General features: G+C 37.7%; 1 protein-coding gene across 1 annotated transcript in view; it reads left to right on the forward strand.

Annotated features, from left to right (window-relative positions):
- Positions 1-20,892, forward strand: part of thsd7ba (thrombospondin, type I, domain containing 7Ba) — a 188,327-nt gene that overhangs the window by 130,157 nt on the left and 37,278 nt on the right. The window contains exons 15-16 of the mRNA XM_055031554.1: positions 8,073-8,339; positions 8,593-8,771. Coding sequence (XP_054887529.1) covers positions 8,073-8,339; positions 8,593-8,771 — 446 coding nt within the window. The remainder of the gene's footprint in view (positions 1-8,072; positions 8,340-8,592; positions 8,772-20,892) is intronic.

Consider the following 20,892-nt stretch of genomic DNA (forward strand, 5'->3'; position numbering starts at 1 on the left):
TTTAAAAGAGTCAAAACAAACATCAAAGTGGTTATTTTCCACACGTCAGTGAGTGAGAATCTGCTATTCGTCATGATGATTAGAAAATATTTTCTATTTTGTTTTTTGTAACCAAGCTTTTACATACCCATCCAGATTGGTTCATGTATTAACAGATTTTCAGAAATCCTGTGTTTGCTAAATAATCCTTCCAAAGTTAATACCTGCTTATCTTTGAGGAGTTGCAAAGAGGCTGGTCCTTATTTCCAACAGACACTTAGCAAGTTACCAGCCAATCAAAAGACAAAACAGGACAGACCGCCAAGCAGACACTCACTCATAACTGCAGTGGAGAGCTACCAATTGACCTGACTTTCAATGATTTTGTATTATATTTAGCCTATCTCGGTGTTATTGTTTTTGGGTTGAATTTTGGACCACAAGAAATGAGCAAAATGATCCTAAATGACAGTTGTTTTGTTAAATATTGATTATTTCCAAAAGTAACTTAGAAATCCTATTTAATACCTTTACTAATACGCTTTGGTTGGTGTTAGCCTAAATGAAATTTTTCTAAATCAGGGTTCTTGAGTTTGCAGGTGATGATTATACATTTGTCTTAAAATGCATTCAGTATTAGAGCCAGTTAGGTGTTGCCTATGACAATAACAGGTAATTTCAGTTTATTTATATTGCACTGATTCACAACAAATCTAATCTGAATACAGATGAGATTTGCGTCAAAGCTCATCTGCAAACATTAAATTTGTTTGATCAGTTTGTTTAAGAAGCAATGCACTTGGTTATTGAGTGCTTTATGACTAAGGTAGAGAATTTAAAGTTTGATTTTAGGCTTTAATGGGATCCAAACGAGAGATGCTGCAACTGGAAAAAATCATCTCTTTTCAATCCCTATTGAAAATTAAAAAAAAATAAAAAATTATGTGATCCTTTTTAGTTTCATTATTTTACTATTTGTATCTAAGACACACTCTTTTTCTTTTTTTGTTTACTTGGGACAAATGCCAATAACTTTTTATTTGTGTCTTTCTCCTGTGGGAATTTTTTGCATTTTATATTTTGAGAAATCTATTTAATGTAGCATTACTGTATGTTGAATAAATACCTCAATGGCAAAAATATTTTGCCTTTCAATGTCAAATTGAGACAATTTCAGGATTTTGTTACTTGCTATGCAGAGTCTTGAAACCGTATCGAGTGTGTTGTCTTTTGATCAAATCAATTATTGGCTTAATGTTGACAAGGACATGAAGAGAAGATGACAGCCGAATGTTTTTAAACATTGCCCGACAGCCTTAGTGTGTCACTAATTGAAGAATATTCATAAGTATAAACCAGCATAATTGTCATTTGTGTCCATTTATGTGTATTTTGTTCTGTAGAACACTAGCCAGAATATGTAGGGAAATGTAATTGTATCAAAAATTGTTTGGAATGAAGCAGAACATTTTATGCAACGTTTCAATGTCACTATGTTTATTTCTTTGCCAGAGCATTTTAAGGGGGTATGAAAAAAGTAATTGACCCTGGCAAACATGATGTAAAAAAGTGAGATCCCAATATGTTATTACATAACTTTGTTACTCTTTAATATGGTAAATGGAGTGAAATCATTCACCACTTCACTAGGCATTCTGACCACTCAAAGCACTTCAGACAACTTAAGGGTAAGTACCTTAAGTTGCCCAGGGACTCGTTAACAAGAGACAAGAAAAGGCTGAAATCAAGCCCACAATGTTCCAACTGCAGGACACGACAACTACACCACACTGAGCCACAGTCACCACATTCACAATTCAAATGGAAAACAAACCGTGAGAAGGAAATGAATAAAACAAACTAAGAAAAGAAAAGCAGATATGTTTCCCCATTTAAACTAATTCCGTCATGATTCATCTGTTTGTTCACTTTCAGCACAGAGTTTCCTTTGCTTGGAATCAATTATCATCCCACATCTTGACTTGACAATTATTCACCACCTCATTTGCTCTTGATAACCCTCTTGGTTACCTGCTTGTCTTTTAGTCAATTATGTAAAGAGAGTTTTGTAGGTGTTTCACTGTGCCATTATCACACAGTGCTCTGGATGTTGCAGAGGTTATTTATGACAGTTTTGCTCTACTTGATTCTTTTAGTTTGCCTACATGTTTCTGTAATAACTTTAACGTGGCTGGAGTCATTTATCACAGACTATTATAAAAGACGCATGTTGACATTTAACATTCACACTATATGTCTCATGAGAGAAGAGAAACCCTTCAAATTGAAGTCTGGTGGAGTCAAATTATGTTGTTGAGGGTAGTATACACTTCAAGTGTTTTCAATCAGTTTCAGTAGTGACTGAGAATGATTGCAAGTTTGTTGTGAATCCCGAGACACTTTTTTTCTTCTTTTGTGAAAGAGTTAAATGGTTGAATATCCCCTCAGTAGGTCATTCAGTTCAGCAGACCTCTGATAATGAGCCATCAAATTAATGTGTTTGTGTTGAAGCAGGGAAGGCATAAAAGGTATTGAGTCCCAAAGACCTGGACAGGGATAAAAAGAAGTCAGAACCTCTTTCTGCAGAAATAATTGCCCTATTGATAGTTCTTCAACCAAATAACACTTCGCCTTGACATTTCTGACAACTATTTTCAGGATGCTCTATAATCATTTCCTTTAAAATTCATGGCTAAGTCAATTAAAAGGCTACAGAAAATTGCCGGTTGAAAAAAAATTTCTGCAGTTATTTTTGTTTTATCACAAAGGCCTTTTGGTAATTACTTTTGAAATTAATCTATTACTATATATATAAAAAAATAAAAAAATTCCCTTCTCACCACCGCGGGTGGTTCTTATCCTCTGAGCTCGGGTCCTCTACCAGAGGCCTGGGAGCTTGAGGGTTCTGCGCAGTATCTTGGCTGTGCCAAGGACTGCACATTTCTGGACTGAGATGTCTGATGTTGTTCCTGGGATCTGTTGTAGCCACTGCTCCAGTTTGGGGGTTACTGCCCCGAGGGCCCGATGACCACAGGCACCACTGTGGTCTTCACCTTCCAGGCCCTCTCCAGTTCTTCCCTGAGGCCCTGGTATTTCTCCAGTTTCTCGTGCTCCTTTTTCCTGATGTTGCAATCACTTGGTATTGCTACATCAACCACAACGGCTTTCCTCTGATTTTTATCCACTACGACAATGTCTGGTTGGTTCGCCATTACCATTTTGTCTGTCTGGATCTGGAAGTCCCACAGGATCTTAGCTCTGGTGTTCTCTACCACCTTTGGGGGTGTTTCCCACTTTGATCTCGGGGTTTCCAGTCCATATTCTGCACAGATGTTTCTGTACACAATGCCTGCCACTTGGTTATGTCGCTCCATGTACGCTTTCCCTGCCAGTATCTTGCACCCTGCTGTGATGTGCTGGACTGTCTCAGGGGCCTCCTTGCACAACCTACACCTTGGGTCTTGTCTGGTGTGGTAGATCTGGGCCTCTATTGCTCTGGTGTTTAGGGCCTGTTCCTGGGCGGCCAGGATGAGGGCCTCTGTGCTGTCCTTGAGTCCAGCTTTTTCCAGCCATTGGTAGGATTTACTGATATCAGCCACTTGGGTTATTTGCTGGTGGTACATCCCATGTAGGGGCTTGTCCTCCCATGATGGTATCTCTGGCACCTCAACCTCCGTTCCCTGTTGTCTGAGACATTCGCTGAGCACATTGTCTGTTGAGGCTTTGTCCCTGATGTATTTATGGATCTTAGTAGTTTCGTCCTGGACAGTGGTTCTCACACTCACTAGTCCTCTGCCTCCGTCCTTGCGGCTCGTGTACAGTCTCAGGGTTTGGATTTGGGATGGAACCCTCCATGCATGGTTAGTAGCTTTCTAGTCTTAATATCTGTGGCTTTTATCTCCTCCTGGCCAGCTAATTATTCCAGCAGGGTATCTGATTACTGGCAGGGCATAGCTGTTTATCGCACGGATTTTGTTCTTGCCATTGAGCTGGCTTCTCAGGACTTGCCTTATTCGTTGGAGGTATTTAGCTGTGGCTCCTTTCCTTGTGGCCTCATCGAGGTTGCCATTTGCTTGTGGTATACCTAGGTACTTGTAACTGTCCTCTATGTCTGCTATTGTTCCTTGTGGGAGTGAGACTCCTTCTGTGCGGATCACCTTCCCCCTCTTTGTGATCAGCCGACCACACTTCTCTAGTCCGAATGACATCCCAATGTCAGTGCTGTAGATCCTGGTGGTGTGGATCAGTGAGTCGATGTCTCGCTCACTCTTGGCATACAGCTTGATGTCATCCATGTAGAGGAGGTGACTGATGTTGGCCCCATTTTTGAGTCGGTATCCGTAGCCAGTCTTGTTGATAATTTGGCTGAGGGGGTTCAGGCCTATGCAGAACAGTAGCGGGGGACAGAGCATCTCCTTGGTATATGCCACATTTGATGGACACTTGTGCAAGTGGTTTGCAGTTGGCTTCAAGGGTGGTTTTCCACAGCTTCATCGAGTTTGCAATGAAGGCTCTCAGAATCCTGTTGATGTTATACATCTCTAGGCATTCAATGATCCAAGTATGCGGCATTGAGTCATAGGCTTTCTTGTAATCGATCCAAGCCATGCACAGGTTGGTTTGTCGGGTTTTGCAGTCTCGGGCAACTGTGCGGTCTACGAGGAGTTGGTGTTTGGCTCCTCTGGTATTTACACCGATACCCTTCTGTGCCGCGCTCATGTGTTTATCCATGTGTTTGCTTATCTTGGCCGCTATGATGCCTGACATGAGCTTCCAGGTTGTGTAGAGGCAGGTTATTGGTCGGTAGTTGGGTGGGACTGGACCCTTTGATGGATCCTTCTGGATTAGGATTGTCCGCCCTTCAGTTAACCATTCAGGGTGAGTCCCACTTTGTAGCAGCTGGTTCATTTGGGCTGCCAGTCGCTCATGGAGAGCAGTGAGTTTCTTTAGCCAGTAGGCATGGATCATGTCAGGCCCTGGTGCTGTCCAATTTTTCATACCTGAGACTCTTTCTTGAACATCTGTCACAGTGATGGTTACCGGGGCTTGCTCAGGGAGGTTGCTGTGGTCCTCTCGTAGAGAGATCAGCCACTGTGCATTGCTGTTGTGGGACGCCTCCTTTTCCCATATGCCTTTCCAGTATTGTTCAGTCTCCAGCCTTGGTGGGTCTGCTCTGTTGTTATTACCCTGCCATTGAGAGTACACCTTAGCTGGTTGAGTGGAGAAGAGCCGGTTAATCCTTCTGGATTCATTCTCCCTTGTGTATCTCTTTAGGCGGCTGGCCAAGGCTTGGAGCCTCTGTTTGGCAGTTTCGAGTGCTTCAGGTATGGGCATCTGGCTGTACTTTCTGGGTACTGGTCTTTTCATTGTACCCTTGTGGAGCTCTGACAGTTGGCTCACTTCCCTCCTTGTTACCTTGATTTTAGCCTCTAACCGTCTTTTCCATGGTGGGTATTGGGTCTCATGGTTGCTCTTATAGCCAAGTATCTCAAGGATCACTGATGCTGAGTTGTAGATCAGCTCATTGGTTTCTGTTATGGTATTGGTAGGGATCGTTCTCAATGCTGCATTCACATTCTCAATGAGACTTTCTGATGGTACTTCACTCAGCCGTTGTAATTGGCGCCGAGGAGGCCTGGTTGTCATTCGGGTCATGATTCTCTCTCTCAGGTCAGCAGCTGTCTCGTTCAGCTCTGTTTCGCTCATTGGGGCCGTGTATCCCCTCACTGGGTGGGGACTTGCAGTTAAGTCCCCACAGTCCTGACATCCGGGTTCCTCCCTTTTGCCGTAGCATTTGTGTTGTATCTCGTCAATCTCAAGTTGTGATAGCAGTTGCCGTTTGCGGATGTTGGAACACTGAGCTACTAGTTGTTTAGCGCTTAGTGTTGACTGGGGATGTCGAAGTAACCATTCCTTCCCCAGTCTTTGCATGTAACCTCTCTCACTAGGGTTACTTGAGTAGTAGCATTCCAACAGATCCACATTTTCATCTCTCGCCCATTTCCGTCTTGTTCCAGTAGCCCATTTGTCATCAAGGTGCTCTGGTTCCCCAACACCTGACGCAGACCTTGTTTGGCCGGGCGACGTCTGAGCCGGCATGTTACGCAACTTAGTATCTCTCATGGTATGAGGTAGGCAGTAGCTTGAAGGGTCTTGCCTAAGGACCCAGACTGGATTCGAACCCTGCCCTCTCGGGTGATATACTGATGCCTTATGTATTGAGCTATCCAGTCAGCTCAATACATATATATATATATATATATATATATATATATATATATATATATATATATATATATATATATATATATATATATATATATATATATATATATTTTGGTATAATAATAATATAAAGAATATAAAATTTAAATTTAATAATAATAATAATAACAAAAGAAAAAGGGAAATTAAAGGTCCTCGACAGGAACAGAAACTGAAGAAACTCAGAAGATATATATATATATATATATATATATATATATATATATATATATATATATATATATATATACTGATATTAAAAAAGCTTTGCAGATAAATAACAGACTGTTACATTCTAAGTGTTCAGTTCTATAATTTTTAAGACTTGATCTACAGAAAACACGTTTCTCAAAACATCTGAAGGTTGCAAAATACTACTAAAATTAAATTTATCCTTTGAATTTAAGCCTTCCCAAAGATATTCAATTCAGTTAATTAAATTGAATATAGAGCCAATTCTTAACAAATGTAGACAATTGACTCTTTCAAGAATACCAAACTTTTCACTGGATTGTGTCTCTGATTAACACACTTTTTTGTGTTCTACTTATTGTTTATCTTTGTGAAATATGGATTTTGTTCGTATTTCCCTTGTAGATTATATAAATTTTTGACAAAGTAAAGAATATTTACATAACAAAGAAATAAATTTTTTTAGCTACAAACAAACTGCAACTAGACAAGTAATTATTTTGCTTTCCGTGGGTCCAGTTCTCTGTGGTGTGGCAATATAAAGAAAATAAGTATGTGCTTGCCTTTGGGTTTTGAGCATAAATTGAAAATTTAAATTTTATATTCTTTCTAACACCAGTTGTTTCTTCAGGTTATCTAGGGATCTAACATAAAGGTAGCAGACTTCCTTTCACCTAATTACAATGCACTAAACTGATTTATTCTACTTTTGCTGAAAAAAATTACATTTCGGTTGATAGGAGCTGCAATGAAGTTGATCATTGAATAAACTGACAAACATTTTTTCTGCCGCCATTTGTTTTTGTGAAACAAGAAACTGAAAGAACTTCAATTACATTAAGCAACATTTATACTCCATCTGCACACAGAAAATTTCTAATCTTTAGATGACTTGATGATCATTTGACAGCAAGCATGTAGATTTACTCAAACAAACTCATTCAAACAAATCCAAGTGAATGTTTATTTTAAGATGCTAATATCACAGTGCGTCCTTGAAATGCATCATGCAAATTTGTAAGCGACATGAATATAAGAAACACACTTTATCCTCCTGGGACATTTTGATGGATTTGCGAGTTTCAGATGTGGTTTGAATTTTTTGAGAAGTGTGAGAATGTGAAGTAGCTGTATATCCAAAGTATTCCACATTCTTGCAAAGTCGAACCAGTGAGCCTCACCGCAGTGATTATATTAGCTGAGTCAGAATTAAATACAGATGACTTCAGGGCACATATTAAATAAGTAGAAGTTGTATAATTGTAGAAATATTTCCCACAGTGGCATTAATTTAAACAAACATTTCACCCTCAATAAGTTGCTAATGAGTATTCTAGTCTGTACACCTGCCAGCATTGTAATATTAAGAATGCATGGCTATGAATAAATTAGCGACAAGTTGGTGTAGTTCAAATTGTTATAAATATTTAATCTGAATTTCACCATTGTTTTCCCCAATTGAAAATCAGCAATTGTTAGCTCTCTACCAATGAATACAAACTCAAAAAATAAACTGTTTATATATTCAGTAGTTTGTACCCTTTTGTACAAGAGAGAGTTTTCCTCAAACTTCATTAAAACTTTAATGTTGCTCCTGTTGTCACAACTTTTCATTGTTTTGTCCATTTTCTACTTAGGCCGTAGCAAAAAGAAGGAGCGTTGCCTGAATGAGGACATGTACCCGCTGGAAGAGAACCAGACATGTCCCTGTAATGAGTTTTTATCTCAGCCGTTTGGGAATTGGTCTGCGTGCATCCTTCCAAATCCTCCAGTTTTCGAGTCGCTGCACGGTTGGATGAGGCACCGAGAGGTAAAAGAGTGTGGCCAAGGTCTCCGCTACAGAGCTGTGGCCTGCATTGACCAGCGGGGACACCTCGTTAACCCCACGCTCTGCACAGACTCAGGTATAATTGACTTTCAAAAGTGATCTGATTCGTGATCTTTTTAGAGGGTTTCCAACTTCTCTTCTTTTCCAGATGAAACCTGACTGTTTCAAGATCTGCGATTTCTACCAGTGCAATCTTTAGACAAACAATTGGCTGAAGTTGTTACTCGTGGAGGGAATTTGAGTTTTATTTGCAACCAGTCTGAAAAAATATAGGATTCGATTGTTCCTTCTTATTCTGAATCAAATTTAATTGTTTTGTTCAACTGTAGGCTACATCAAGGAGGTTTGTTACATCCCTTGCCCCCTGGACTGTAAGCTCAGCGATTGGTCTTCTTGGTCGGGATGCAGTTCCTCCTGTGGCAGCGGACTGAAAATTAGGTCTAAGTGGCTCAGGGAGAAAGCCTTTAACGGCGGACGCCCCTGTCCCAGGCTGGATTTGAAGAACCAGGTAAAGATGGCTTTGTGCTTTTATAAAACACATCATTCATATGGAAATGAAACAAACAGTAAAGGCAACAGTTATTCATTATTGCAATTGTTCTTGAATTTCTTTGTTTTAAAACATTACTTCAGAAAACCTTTGCGTATTCTACAGAGGTTAGTAGTGGGATAGAGTAAAACTAATGGTGCAGTGAAAGGAATCCAAGACGTTTTTCTAAATGTTTCTAAAAAGTGTTCCATTCATTTCTTCAGCTTTCATCTTCTCTTGCCATTGACTATACTTTGAAAAATCACCTTTCACTTTACAAAACAGCTTGTCTGCTTTCAGATTGAAATATTCTCTGTTAAGATATATTTCATGTTTTTTTTTCTTTTGGATTCTACACTTTGAGTGGACCATTCTAACACACAATCTAAACCAGTTCCAGTGTCGCTCTGGTTGTGTGTATGTAGTAATTGTGCTGCTGGAAGGAAACCTCTTTCGTAAGACTTTTACACCCTTTATCTTTTTCTTCAATTGACCTATGATAAGTTCTGCATCTCCCATTAACTATACCTGATGAACAAACACATCTCTAGAGGATGCTCTGTTAGTTTTAGGCCATACATGGCCTTTTACAAAGAGGCTAAAAGGCTCAATTCAGAGTGCTTCCTTGAAAATGTTTCCTGATAAGTAACAAGAGGATCTATTTGTTGATTTGATTCAACAATGATTTATTTTGTTTCCATGCTTCACAGCTTATTGGTCTGTCAGTTTAAGTGGAGGACGAGGTTTTCCTGTTGTGTCTTACCCCTTTTTAGATGATTGTTTGAACATTTCAGTGAGATTTTTCTAATTTTGGAAATTGTTTTACTTATAAAACACTGCTTTAAGCATCATCAAAACGTTATTCTTGGCCTGTCTGGTGTGTTCCTCAGCTTTCAGGATGTTAAATTTTTATGTCATAAATTCTAACCAACCTTTTAGGCCTTTTTCAGAACAGTTGGATTCTCAGGATTTTGTTTCAGGATGTCAGAGTGAAGAAGGCTGAATAGAAAAGCATGCTCAACTTTTTAGACTTTTATTTATACACAACCTTTTCACTCCACTTTTCAATTATGCATTACTTTGTTACTTTTTTTTGTTGATATAATAAGACTAAATGTGAAAAGGTTCTTATGCAAATCACTTGAAAAAATGCTTCTAACTTTTTCTTAGAGCTAAGTAAAACTAAAGAGTTTTGCTTACATATAGTAAGGCAAGTTTTTCTTCTTTATTTCTCTTCTTTATCAACGTAGTTTCCAGAATCCAGATAGGACGGACAGTGAGCCTACTTAATGCTAAAGTGGTCTGCACATCATATTTTTCAAAGACATGCACAGCGTTATCTTACCGGGTACATTAATATGGCATATACGTCAGTTCCCATCTAAATTCATAACATATTTGCAGTATGTTTCTTGAATATATTTCTTCATCCTCTTTGTTTTTAATCTAAATGATATCTCAGTGAACTTGTTGCATTCTGCTCACTCTTCAATGACGAGCTTTATTGCCCGTCAGACAGTGGGACTCCTGGGTGACCTGTTCATTTCCTGGAGTCTTCAGTCAGTCAGACTAAATCATTGGCCTTGCAGGTCATGCCCTTCCTGTGACATGAGAACGGGGAAAATGCAGAAAGTGAGGAGGGAAGTGGACAGATGGGAGGTTTTGATATTCCACAGCTGGGTTTTCTCTGCGACTCAGAATACTCCGCAACAGCACTTCTCTCATGGGGGTCATGGCTTAAAGCGAGGAAGGGTTTTATGAATGCTTCCTGTATGCTTGGATGGACTGGAAAAGGACACTACCATTCGTGGAGGTCAATATGGAGATGAGGCTTGGCTTTGTGAAAAATATTCAGACGCGTTCCAGTGGAGAGTTGTGTACAGATGGTTAAGTGCCCACTAACAATGTCTGTGTGAGCCCTGTTTTAATGCCCTGTAATGAGCCCTGTTTTAATGCCCTGTAATAACCCCTCCTCCTGAAATAGGAGCTCTTTGCAGCTTTGTCCTGAGGGTGGAGTGCAGCATGTTGTTAACATGACCAAATTGGCTATTTGGAGTTAAGCACATCTCCCTGAGACGTGGGTGGAAAGACAGCGCAACCTTTACACTAATGCACTAAGCATAGATCTGTTAGGTTATTTGTCCATTCTGATACACTGAGCAAGGAACTCTCTCAGGCACCCCACAGGGTGCAAGAAAAAGCAGCTTGCTTGAAATACCAATGAATTTTCTCAGACTTCAAACCCACATTTACTGTCTACAGTTTGCCCCTCTTATGGTTTTGGAGTGATAGTTAATATTGCTATCGCAAACGGTTGCCTTCGTCTTTCACAGACAGTTGTTCTGCTTTTGCTGACTGAGAAGCAGTCATCGGACAAAGACCAGATTCCCTCCCACCAGCAGATGTTCCCCCTTGAGCCGTAGCCAGAAGTGATTGGATTGACAGAGATGAAATTTACAGAGCACCACAAGTCATCCACTCGTCTAATGGTTGAGTGCGCAAGAAAGATTAGAAGAAAGATAAGAGTGGGAGAGACGAAGGGCCTCATAGAAATAATAAGCTAAATGGTTACAGTGTTAAAAAGGGCTGTATATAAGACTGGCATTGAGTTCAAATGTGGTTTCTATGAAGTGGTCTTTTGCTTTTTTTCTTTCCAGGAGTAAAAATCAAACAATTGGAAAGTTAATCCACATGAATAATTAATCTATGTGAAACGCCCCCTCAGGTTTTCTTTGACAAATGGAGAGAAAAATAATTCAAAGGATAACTTTAGTAGAAGAATACTAAATACACAAGCTGCCTCTATCGCCCAAATCTGAATATTTTAGTTAGTTGTATTTGTGAATGTTACTGAAATGTCATTTTTCCTAATTTCACTAACTCACCCGCTAAAGTTGTTTTCTTTCCTGAAGTTCAGACATAATTATTTGGCAACATTGCTGTTATCTTAGAAACCAGGAAAACTTTCTTTGGCAGAAAAAAGCTGTCTACCGTGGGCAAAACATTAAATTAGGTTTTTTGTTGGAAAAAAAAAATATCTGGTAAAATTTCCTTGAAAAAGAAAATGCACATTTAATACAAAAACACCTCTAGAATCTCTCTCATTCCTGTTTGATGTAATGGCAGATGAACCTGGCATTTGGAAATCATGTCCAGTCATGAGCTACACTTTTGCAGATTTCTTTTCATAATATCATGCCAGTTTTATTTTTTCCATGATATGTGTTTGACATGTGGCTTTAAAATAGGTTGTCACTTCTGCTTCTAATTAACAGAATTAATCTATGATGATGTCACCATCTGCGCTGTCTCAACTTGCAATCATACATTCTGAAATTTTAAATGGTTTGCATAATAATTTTGGCAATATTATGAATTTAAGACAAGTAGTATAACATATACAAATAAAAAAATGCATATAATTCTGCTTACTGCTGTTTAATTTTGCTATTCTATGTACTAATTAGGAAACAGAAATTATTTTGGTAATCCTAGCTGAACAAAAAAAATATGTATATATTTTGAATAGTTTTATGTAACGAAGTATGAATATAATGTTATTTACCTAATTGAGTTGCTGTCACAGTAAGCACGTTTTCAAGCCAACATGTAATTTTGCCATGCACATCTTCTAGCATATAATCATTTTATACATTCTGTAATATACTTTGTTATGAAACATTTTTTTGTCAGTTAAGGTCTTACTTCCTTAATAAGATCTATTTAACAGAACCCAGGACTTCTAAATCATTGCCTGCACCCGATAACTGTTTAAGACTTTTAGATCTGATACCAATACCATTATTTTCTCAGATTGATTCCGTCTTAAGAGATAAGGCAGGGAATTTGTAATTGATTTCTTTAAGTTTCTATTGCTTTGTAAAAGCTCTCCCTGAAATGCAATCTTCGACATCCTCAATTTGCCCCTTCACTGATTTGTGTTTGCATTTTGCACCCAAACAACAAACCATTATTTACTAGTTTTAAAATAGCTTAAATCAGATCATCCACAAAAAGGACCTTATTGCCTAGAAAAAACACCACTCAGATTCAGATTTTTCAGTGTAATGGTTTTCTTAAAGGTGTTTTTTTTGTTTGCAGTTTAGACCCACAAACATTTGGTGTACAAATTTAGGCCACACACACCAGCAGCCAGGAGACACAAGATGCCCTGAAAGATTGTAATAGAAAACTCACAGATGTCAAAGCTGAGCTCCCAGAGAAACACACAAATTGGAACTATAATTACAGGAGACATTTGAATTTCATCATAACGCCCACATCTGTTTCCTGTCAAATGCTCAGCTATCCAGAGGTGGATGCACATTCCACATAATACAAAGGAACTGTCTGCACTGTCTGGCAGCCTCTGTGCCAGTCATATAGTTATTTTTTAATTCTGTTAATACCGGAACTCCATCCAACCTGGAACTGTCCTACTGAGCAACATTCATTGTTTGTTACCTAAGTTTTGTCATTTTTGTGTCTTTGTGCATTTTGGATTTTTTATCTGTGTAGCATAAATCTGTAAACAGTGTTTTTTTAAGGTGTTATCATGCTTTATCTGTAAAACACAGTTTAGCCAGTTACTTCCCTTCTCATGTGATTCCACATTTAACAGCTGTGTTGTGCAGCATTTCAGTTCACATCAAGATTTCGCAGATATTTATGTCAATAAAATTGCAACGCAATCATTAACATGTGTTAAAGTGTTACCACCTGTACTTTTCTGCCATGTAGAACTAAACTCAGATAAAACTGAAATGTCACTAATTGTCAGCAGCCCTCTTTAAAACCAATAACTTCTCCCTGATTGACAGTCCTCAATCTCTTCCTCAGGTATATGGTGTGGGTGTCATCCATGGCAGTATGGTTTTCTTTCACTCCCACTCTAATAATATTGTCCCATGTGCTTATTTTCATTTTAGTTCCATAAATCGCCTCCTCCCCTCTTTCAACCTTCACTTCATCGCTGTCCTTGTTCAAAGACTAGTCACCTCCAGTCTTGAGTATTGTAATTCTCTTCTCTATGGTCTCCCACAGAAGTGCCTCCATAAACTTCAAACAGTTCAGAAGTCTGCCACCCGTATCATCATCCAGGCCCCTCCTTCCATCCCATCTATTCCATTTTACAACACCTACACTGGCTCTCCATCAACTCCAGGAACCAACAACAGTATTAAAAATCTAGTAAAACTATAGAAATGGGCTCTCAATGAGATAGTTGTGACAAAAGTTGCAATATCTTGTTCTCAGGGAGGGGTCTGGCTCCCCTTTTCAACACCAAGTTTGGTTGAACTATTTGTGCAGAGACCTGTGTGATGTGTTGCGTGATTGGTCAGATATTTGTGAGCTTGTTTTATGCAGTAATGTCCATAAACAGCAATGATATTTCACTTCATCCAGTTCACTTCTGTTACACATTTTTTGGATCCACAGACCACATGAACACTTTTAAGGAGTGTTTGTCTGACGCGATAAGATGTTACGTACATTCTCAGAATATCAATATAACTCTTGGATAGAAAATGGAAAGTCATTGTCCCCAGAAGGGGCTGTCTGCAAAAAGGTGTGGCATTTTCTCTGTTGTCACTCACTTAGTTATTTATGTAAGCAGGTCGGTTGATCTGAGATGTGTGTGAAAATGAATATCCCACAACCACATGACCGCACACCTACGGCTTAGTTTTAGGTCCAGAATGGGAGAGTCTTAAGGAGAATAATTGGGGCTACAGTAGAATTCATGACATCCCAGTGGTTTAAGAAAGAATGACAATGCAGTGTATATTGAAATATTATTAAAGAAGGTGGTACATTTAGCAGAGTGGGCTGCTGTAAAAAAGTGTTGCCTGTTTGTTTAAACTTAATGTAATCTGCAGAATTTTTTGCATAGATCCTCTGCAGAATTCGAGCTGAAACATAAATCACAACAAAATACATGCATAAAATTATGATGAGTATGTTTTTTCCTGAGCCTTTGTGAGAGAGAAAATGCTGTTCCAACCTGGCAATCTTTTCAACCTGTCTAAAAATATATTCACGACTCTTCCAAGTGAAAAATGCATTAGTGGATTTAGTGTTTGATTCTATGCTTTCAACTCAGCAGTTGAACAAGTTAAATAGGCCTTTACCCAGCTGCAGTATGCCAAGTGGTGCAAGTTAGAGAACCTACAAATATCTATTTGAGCAACTGTAATTGGAGGCAAACATCAGAAAGGTTAGCATTCTCTTTGAGGTTCTTTGTGAAATGTATTTATGGAAGATCTAAGACTGCATATTTCTTTATCCAGCTACCTTGGATCAGTTTGGATTACGTCACTTTACCATTGACATCAGTAGGGAGCTTGATTTACCAGCAAATCTAATTGGTAGCAATGCGAGCTAAAACGAACGCCAATGTTGAAAATTGGTCTATTTTATGGAAGCATGGTGTAGTTTGACATAGTTGTAATATATTTAATCATTTCTACCTGAAAATACTCAGAAACTCACATTAACCAAATTCACCAGTAGCACTTTTGAAGTTTTGGGAAGATCTTCAATGGTTTACTACTGAAAAGCATTAGAACATCTCTGATTTTCTGAAGTTTCATCTTTTATATAATGATCAGTTGTTTGCAAGAGAGAAGCAGTTTAAAAGACTATGCATATAAACCTTTCTGTTACATTTTAGTCAGTGCTCCAAATGTCAGTGCTTCGCTTTTGGGTAGAATGATCATAATTATCCACAATTAACATTTAGGTTTTAATTAACAGCTGTGCCACACTTTTTAACCAAAAGATTGGGGTTTTAAAGATCTCAACATACAGTCAGACGTAAAATTTTTAAATCCCACTAAATATTTAATTCATGTTTGTATATTTTAGTCTAATCTTATTCTACTTAGCCTCTGAAAAATAAGGCTATTTAGTTAGAGGTATACCTTATTTTAACTTAGTTTTTATTTCTTTAACTATTAAAGGATAAAGTCAGGACATACTAAACCCATCGGTTGAAATAACTGTTGCTGTTTACCAGACCCTAGCATCTTTCAGATCGTCTTATTTTATTCTGCAATCTAAATATGGATTTTACATGGAATGCAAGCTAAAAGTCACTTCTGCCATGCAAGCTGTCATTCTGCACAGATGAACACAATGTGCTGACTGTAAAATAAGAAAATAAGGTATCGCTTAGTACAAACATACAGGTATCCCATGAAGTTTCAGTCTCCATCGATGTCCTATTTGTGTTTCATTGAAACCTTATGTTATAGATAAATAAAAAGTAATGCATTATTTATACCAGACTCATAATCTGCTACAGTCTTGTTTATAAAGGTTTCAGATTGTTTGATCTCGTCATGGAGTTCACTCTCCCTCCAACAATCAAAAACTCACCAAACTAAATGCCTGATGTTTAAAAAGATGTTTTAAAAGAACAATGAAGAATAATGATGTTTTGATGTTGTATGTTTATATGTAATTTTAGCATTTTGATTTAGAATAAATGTAAAAGATTTACAAATGTATTCCTCACTACAATTAATATTTTTATTCCATTTCACTACTATTATTATTGCGATCAATATTTTTTGCTGTTTTTATTGATTATTTATGTTAATACAATTTTACATGTTGTTGAACGTACTATAGCAAAAGATCCCAAGCTGTCTATATGGTGCCTTACCTTTTTCACATGACTGTAAATAATTTATTTTGACATAGTGTCTCTCCTCAACATCTCAAATTGTAAACACAAATCACAGCATGTGTCTTTCTGAGTTGCAACCAACTTCAGTTTTGCTCTGCTTGTTTGTTTGTTTTTTTCTCTTTGGAAATCTTTAGTGACTGAGCTTTAAATCTACCTGTCTTGTCATGCCACTTCAGCACAGATCCACTTCAGCACAGATCCAAGGAGGCAATAATCATGTGTGAGCAACATATTCCTCCACAGCTGTTGACAATATTCTCTGACTCCAAGCAATGACAGATCTAATATTAGGGTTGTTCACAAACTAAAACCTCTCTGTTGATTCCTTTAGGTTTTTGCTGATGTGCCTGAATGTTTTATTATTTTTCCAATTGTTTGTATGTCTGTTGTTGACAGTCTGCTGTCAATCTCCCTGCATCAACAAATTAAGCATTTGGTGCTTTCATGTCATGATTCGATGTCTTGGCTGCATTCACTGGGCTGTCGGTGTACATGGCAATTGAGCATTGGGGCTGTTGGTGCTGTTGGCAGAGTTTCCATTACAAGAAAAACATGCCTGAAGAGTCATGCATAGATTGATTTTTGGTATTGCAACATTTCTTTAGAAAAACATTAACTGCACATATGATGCAGTTTAATCATGATGAGATGATATTCTGCTTTGTGACGTCCTTCTGGATGCAAGATATAAATACAGGATTCTTTGTCATTTTTAGCTTTAAGCAATTTTGAAATTATTTTTTAACAGTTTCAATCTTTCCTATCTATTTAGTTAATTTCTTACCACACTATGTTCTAGGTATTTACATACAACTAATAAAAAAAAATGCATACACATTTTTCTTCATTGTTTGAGGTTAAATCAGATCATAATTCTCTACTTTTCTACATTAGTTAGAATCACCAAAATGATCCCAGAAAATTTAGTGAGATCATTTTTATAGATCTTTTTGTAACTTTCTTTGAATTCAGAAGATTACATACATTTGATGAGTGTCAGTATCTCTTTTGAGTGGCGTTTGTTTAGACTGCATTTGGTTCAATACACATTTAACAGTCAATGCACTTCATTTTTCACTGGTTCTTTTGAAGGTATGTAGCATTTCTCTGTCTTTCAAAATCTCCTTCATCACCTATTGATAAAAATGTCCTTTGGCAAGTAAAACCTATTTGGACAGGAACTTATTGTTATTTGTGTTTGCACTAAAGATAACACAACTGAGTATGACAGAAAAATAGGTGCAAATTGGTCAAACCTGCTGAACTTGATGGGTGTATTTACTGCAATTTGGTTGGGTAGAAGATTATATTGTTCTTTAAAATCCCTGCTCTTGACACTCTCTAAAAGGAGCATGGGTGAAAATTTTGCGCTTTGTGATGTTAGACGGCTCTTTTGTTTTTACTGTAATGAGGGCTTAAACATGTTCCTAAAGTCATGACTATGTGCTGTCAGAGCTATTTTAAAATAAATTGCATAAATCCTAAGTGGAGAGCTCTGATGTTGTGATGCTAATTAGTCGAGAACATCAAGAACTTTTAAAATTACTCACATCTGAGAGACAGACTCCTCTCAGTTCAGTGGTAGATTGCCAAGGCATGGAACAAAACAATTTTCCTGTTCTGACAGAGTGAATGAAGTGGTCACTTTCAATAGACTATCTGAAATATGGAAAATTACAAGTGCAAATTGGTTCTCACAATTTTTGCAGATCATAGAACTCCTTCAGGGCAATCTGCTAAAGGTACACTGAAAAATTCAACCTTTAATATAATACGATATAAACTTGTTTTACTGCAAATTAAAGGAAATCTCTACAGATTTATAGAAAACATATAATATAGAATATTTCTTGACAATGTGATGTAAACACATGAAAAGAAAAATAATGTCCCAAAGCATTTAAATAGCTACAAAAAGCTCAGTTGTACAACATTTTATAATTTTTTCTGCCTATTTCTATAAAAATCTAAAACTGGAAAGAATAAACATGTGTTTTCATTCTGCAGTCAAACTGTCTATAATGTCTACAACTTCTTCAGGTTGAATATCAAATTCAGTAATTTTAATCTTTTTAATATCTAAGCTACCGGGTGTGTATTGTTATCATGTTACTATGACAACAGACAACTATGAGTCACTGAATCATGTGCCTATTTTTTTCTTAATTTTATAGAAAAAAAATCCTTTTTTTTCCATTTTTTGTGGATAATGTTGTCTGCTTTGCACAAAACATTTGAGTATATGATAAAAAGCACAAAAAACTAAAGTGATGTTCTAAACCTTATGTCCTGGGATGCTGTGACATTCAATATATCAACTTATTTTTAGTTTTTAATCTTAAATACATACTGAGTGACAGAGAGGACAAACATGTCAACCGTATGCACCACTTTTGTTTTACTATGTGCACCAAGAAGTGCTTTTGACAGCTGCTGTTATGCCACATTTCTCCACCTACAGAGGAAGAAGCAGCTCTTTCCTGCTGCTTTGAAATATGACAGTCATCATTTCTATTTTCCTATTTATAAGTTTTAGCAGTCCAACATTTTCTCTTGACCTTTTCTGTTTGGATTTTTGTACGTCTTCCTCAGTACAGCTGAGATGATGAGGGATGATAGCAAAACAGGAAAGAAACAAAGCTCCTGGATTATAACGTCATTCAAGCTTCATTTGTTCCACAGTTCAGGTCACATTACTGTTGTATTCATCATTTAATTGATCGTTAGCTCAACACACTAGCGGAACACACAGATGCCTGTGCCGGGAGGCGGGGCTGATGCCCGGGCCCTTGATACCCAAATTATAAAGCTCACGATAATTTAACTTTACAACACAGACATGTCCAGAGTAGCGGAGCTTACAAGTTTCACCACCACAGAGAGCACTTTGTCATCCTGAAATTTATCTGACATAAAGTGCAACAAACCAACAGAACAGAAACATCAGGCTACTGGTCACCAATGATGAAAGGACACAAATTCAAAGTAGTTCAGAACCGTGGACAACGATCGGATCATTTAACACAGCAGAGGGCCCACCTTCTCCCAGCAGTCAATTACTGTACATTTTAAGTTGTGCAGTGATCAATTAAAAAAAATAACATAAAAAACGGGTTTTTGTTAAATTGTGCAAATCAAATCAATCAGTGGCAAACACTAGTGTAGGCATGTTGCATTTTTCTTCTGTTTGCTTGCTAATAAGAGATTTCTTTCTATGGACATAAGACATGCAAATTGGAATAATACTGACATTTGCACTTCAGAATATTTACACTTTATGGCGTCTCTAATGCTTAGAGGTGTACAAGGTCTCAGCTTTAAAGATCAGTTGTTTATATTATGTGCTAATGAGAAAACATTTTATGACACGTAGGAGGGAATATTAAAATAACATAAGAAAGTAACATCACTGACTTTAATATTATGTTGCACTCAGTGTTTGTATTTTAAAACCATAATAGCTACGTCTCTCTGTGCATTTCAGTTACTGTGCCCTTTACATGCATACAAAAGGGAGAATTAGCGAGATTTATGGCTTTGAAAATAATCCTATCCGAGCCTTCTGTCAGAAATTGTATGTAAATTACAAACTCCCAAACATATAAAGGAGTAAGCATAAATAGTTGATCCTAAATTTTTATGTACAGTATAAATAAAGACTGTGTGAGAGCATGCAAATGGTTGCCCATTTCTCTTTGAGATGGTGAAGAAGCAAAACAAAAAGAAAAATCTTACTTATAAAATATATGCATAGGCAGACAGATTTTCTTGGTAGGACTATCACATTCTAGAAACCTTTATGTTGTGAGTCGGTGTGACAGACATATTCATCCTCTCCTTTAAGCTATTTTACACTTGTCGAGATAAAAATGACCAGAGATAGCAGACACACCTCTAATAAATGCAAAAAAACCAGGCAGACACTGGGAAGCTCTTATTTGTCGATTTTACAAATAAAACAGCTCAGCTGAATAGAGATGTAGGTGACAGAAACTGCTGAGCAGATTGCAGGGGGAAACCATGATCAAGTTGAGCAGCAAGAGGAATGGGATGGTTTTAGAGGATGAGTGGGGGATAATGGAGTCAAGCTGGTGAAAAGTGGTCGCAGAACGAGGAGTAGGGTTAGGAAGAGCAAAGGGAGATCCAGAACAACAAATAGTGGCTAGAATGGAATGAACTGGCAACTGAGTGAGCAATCTTGCATTGATGGAGATGAAGGACTACAAATAAAGGAGGGGGGTTGGAATGAAAAGCAGCCTGCAGCTTGACATGTGGTGCAGAACTCTGATCTCTGATCCTTGATCCATTTCTGGATACTGTCATAGAGGGTTGGGAAAAATGCTCTCCAACAGCAAGACAGAGAGGTGGAGGGAGAAAGAGCTCTGCAGAGTGCAGCTGAGAACATAC

Source organism: Poeciliopsis prolifica, unplaced genomic scaffold, assembly GCF_027474105.1.
Source record: "Poeciliopsis prolifica strain line A6 unplaced genomic scaffold, Auburn_PproV2 SCAFFOLD007, whole genome shotgun sequence".
Taxonomy (NCBI): Eukaryota; Metazoa; Chordata; class Actinopteri; order Cyprinodontiformes; family Poeciliidae; genus Poeciliopsis; species Poeciliopsis prolifica.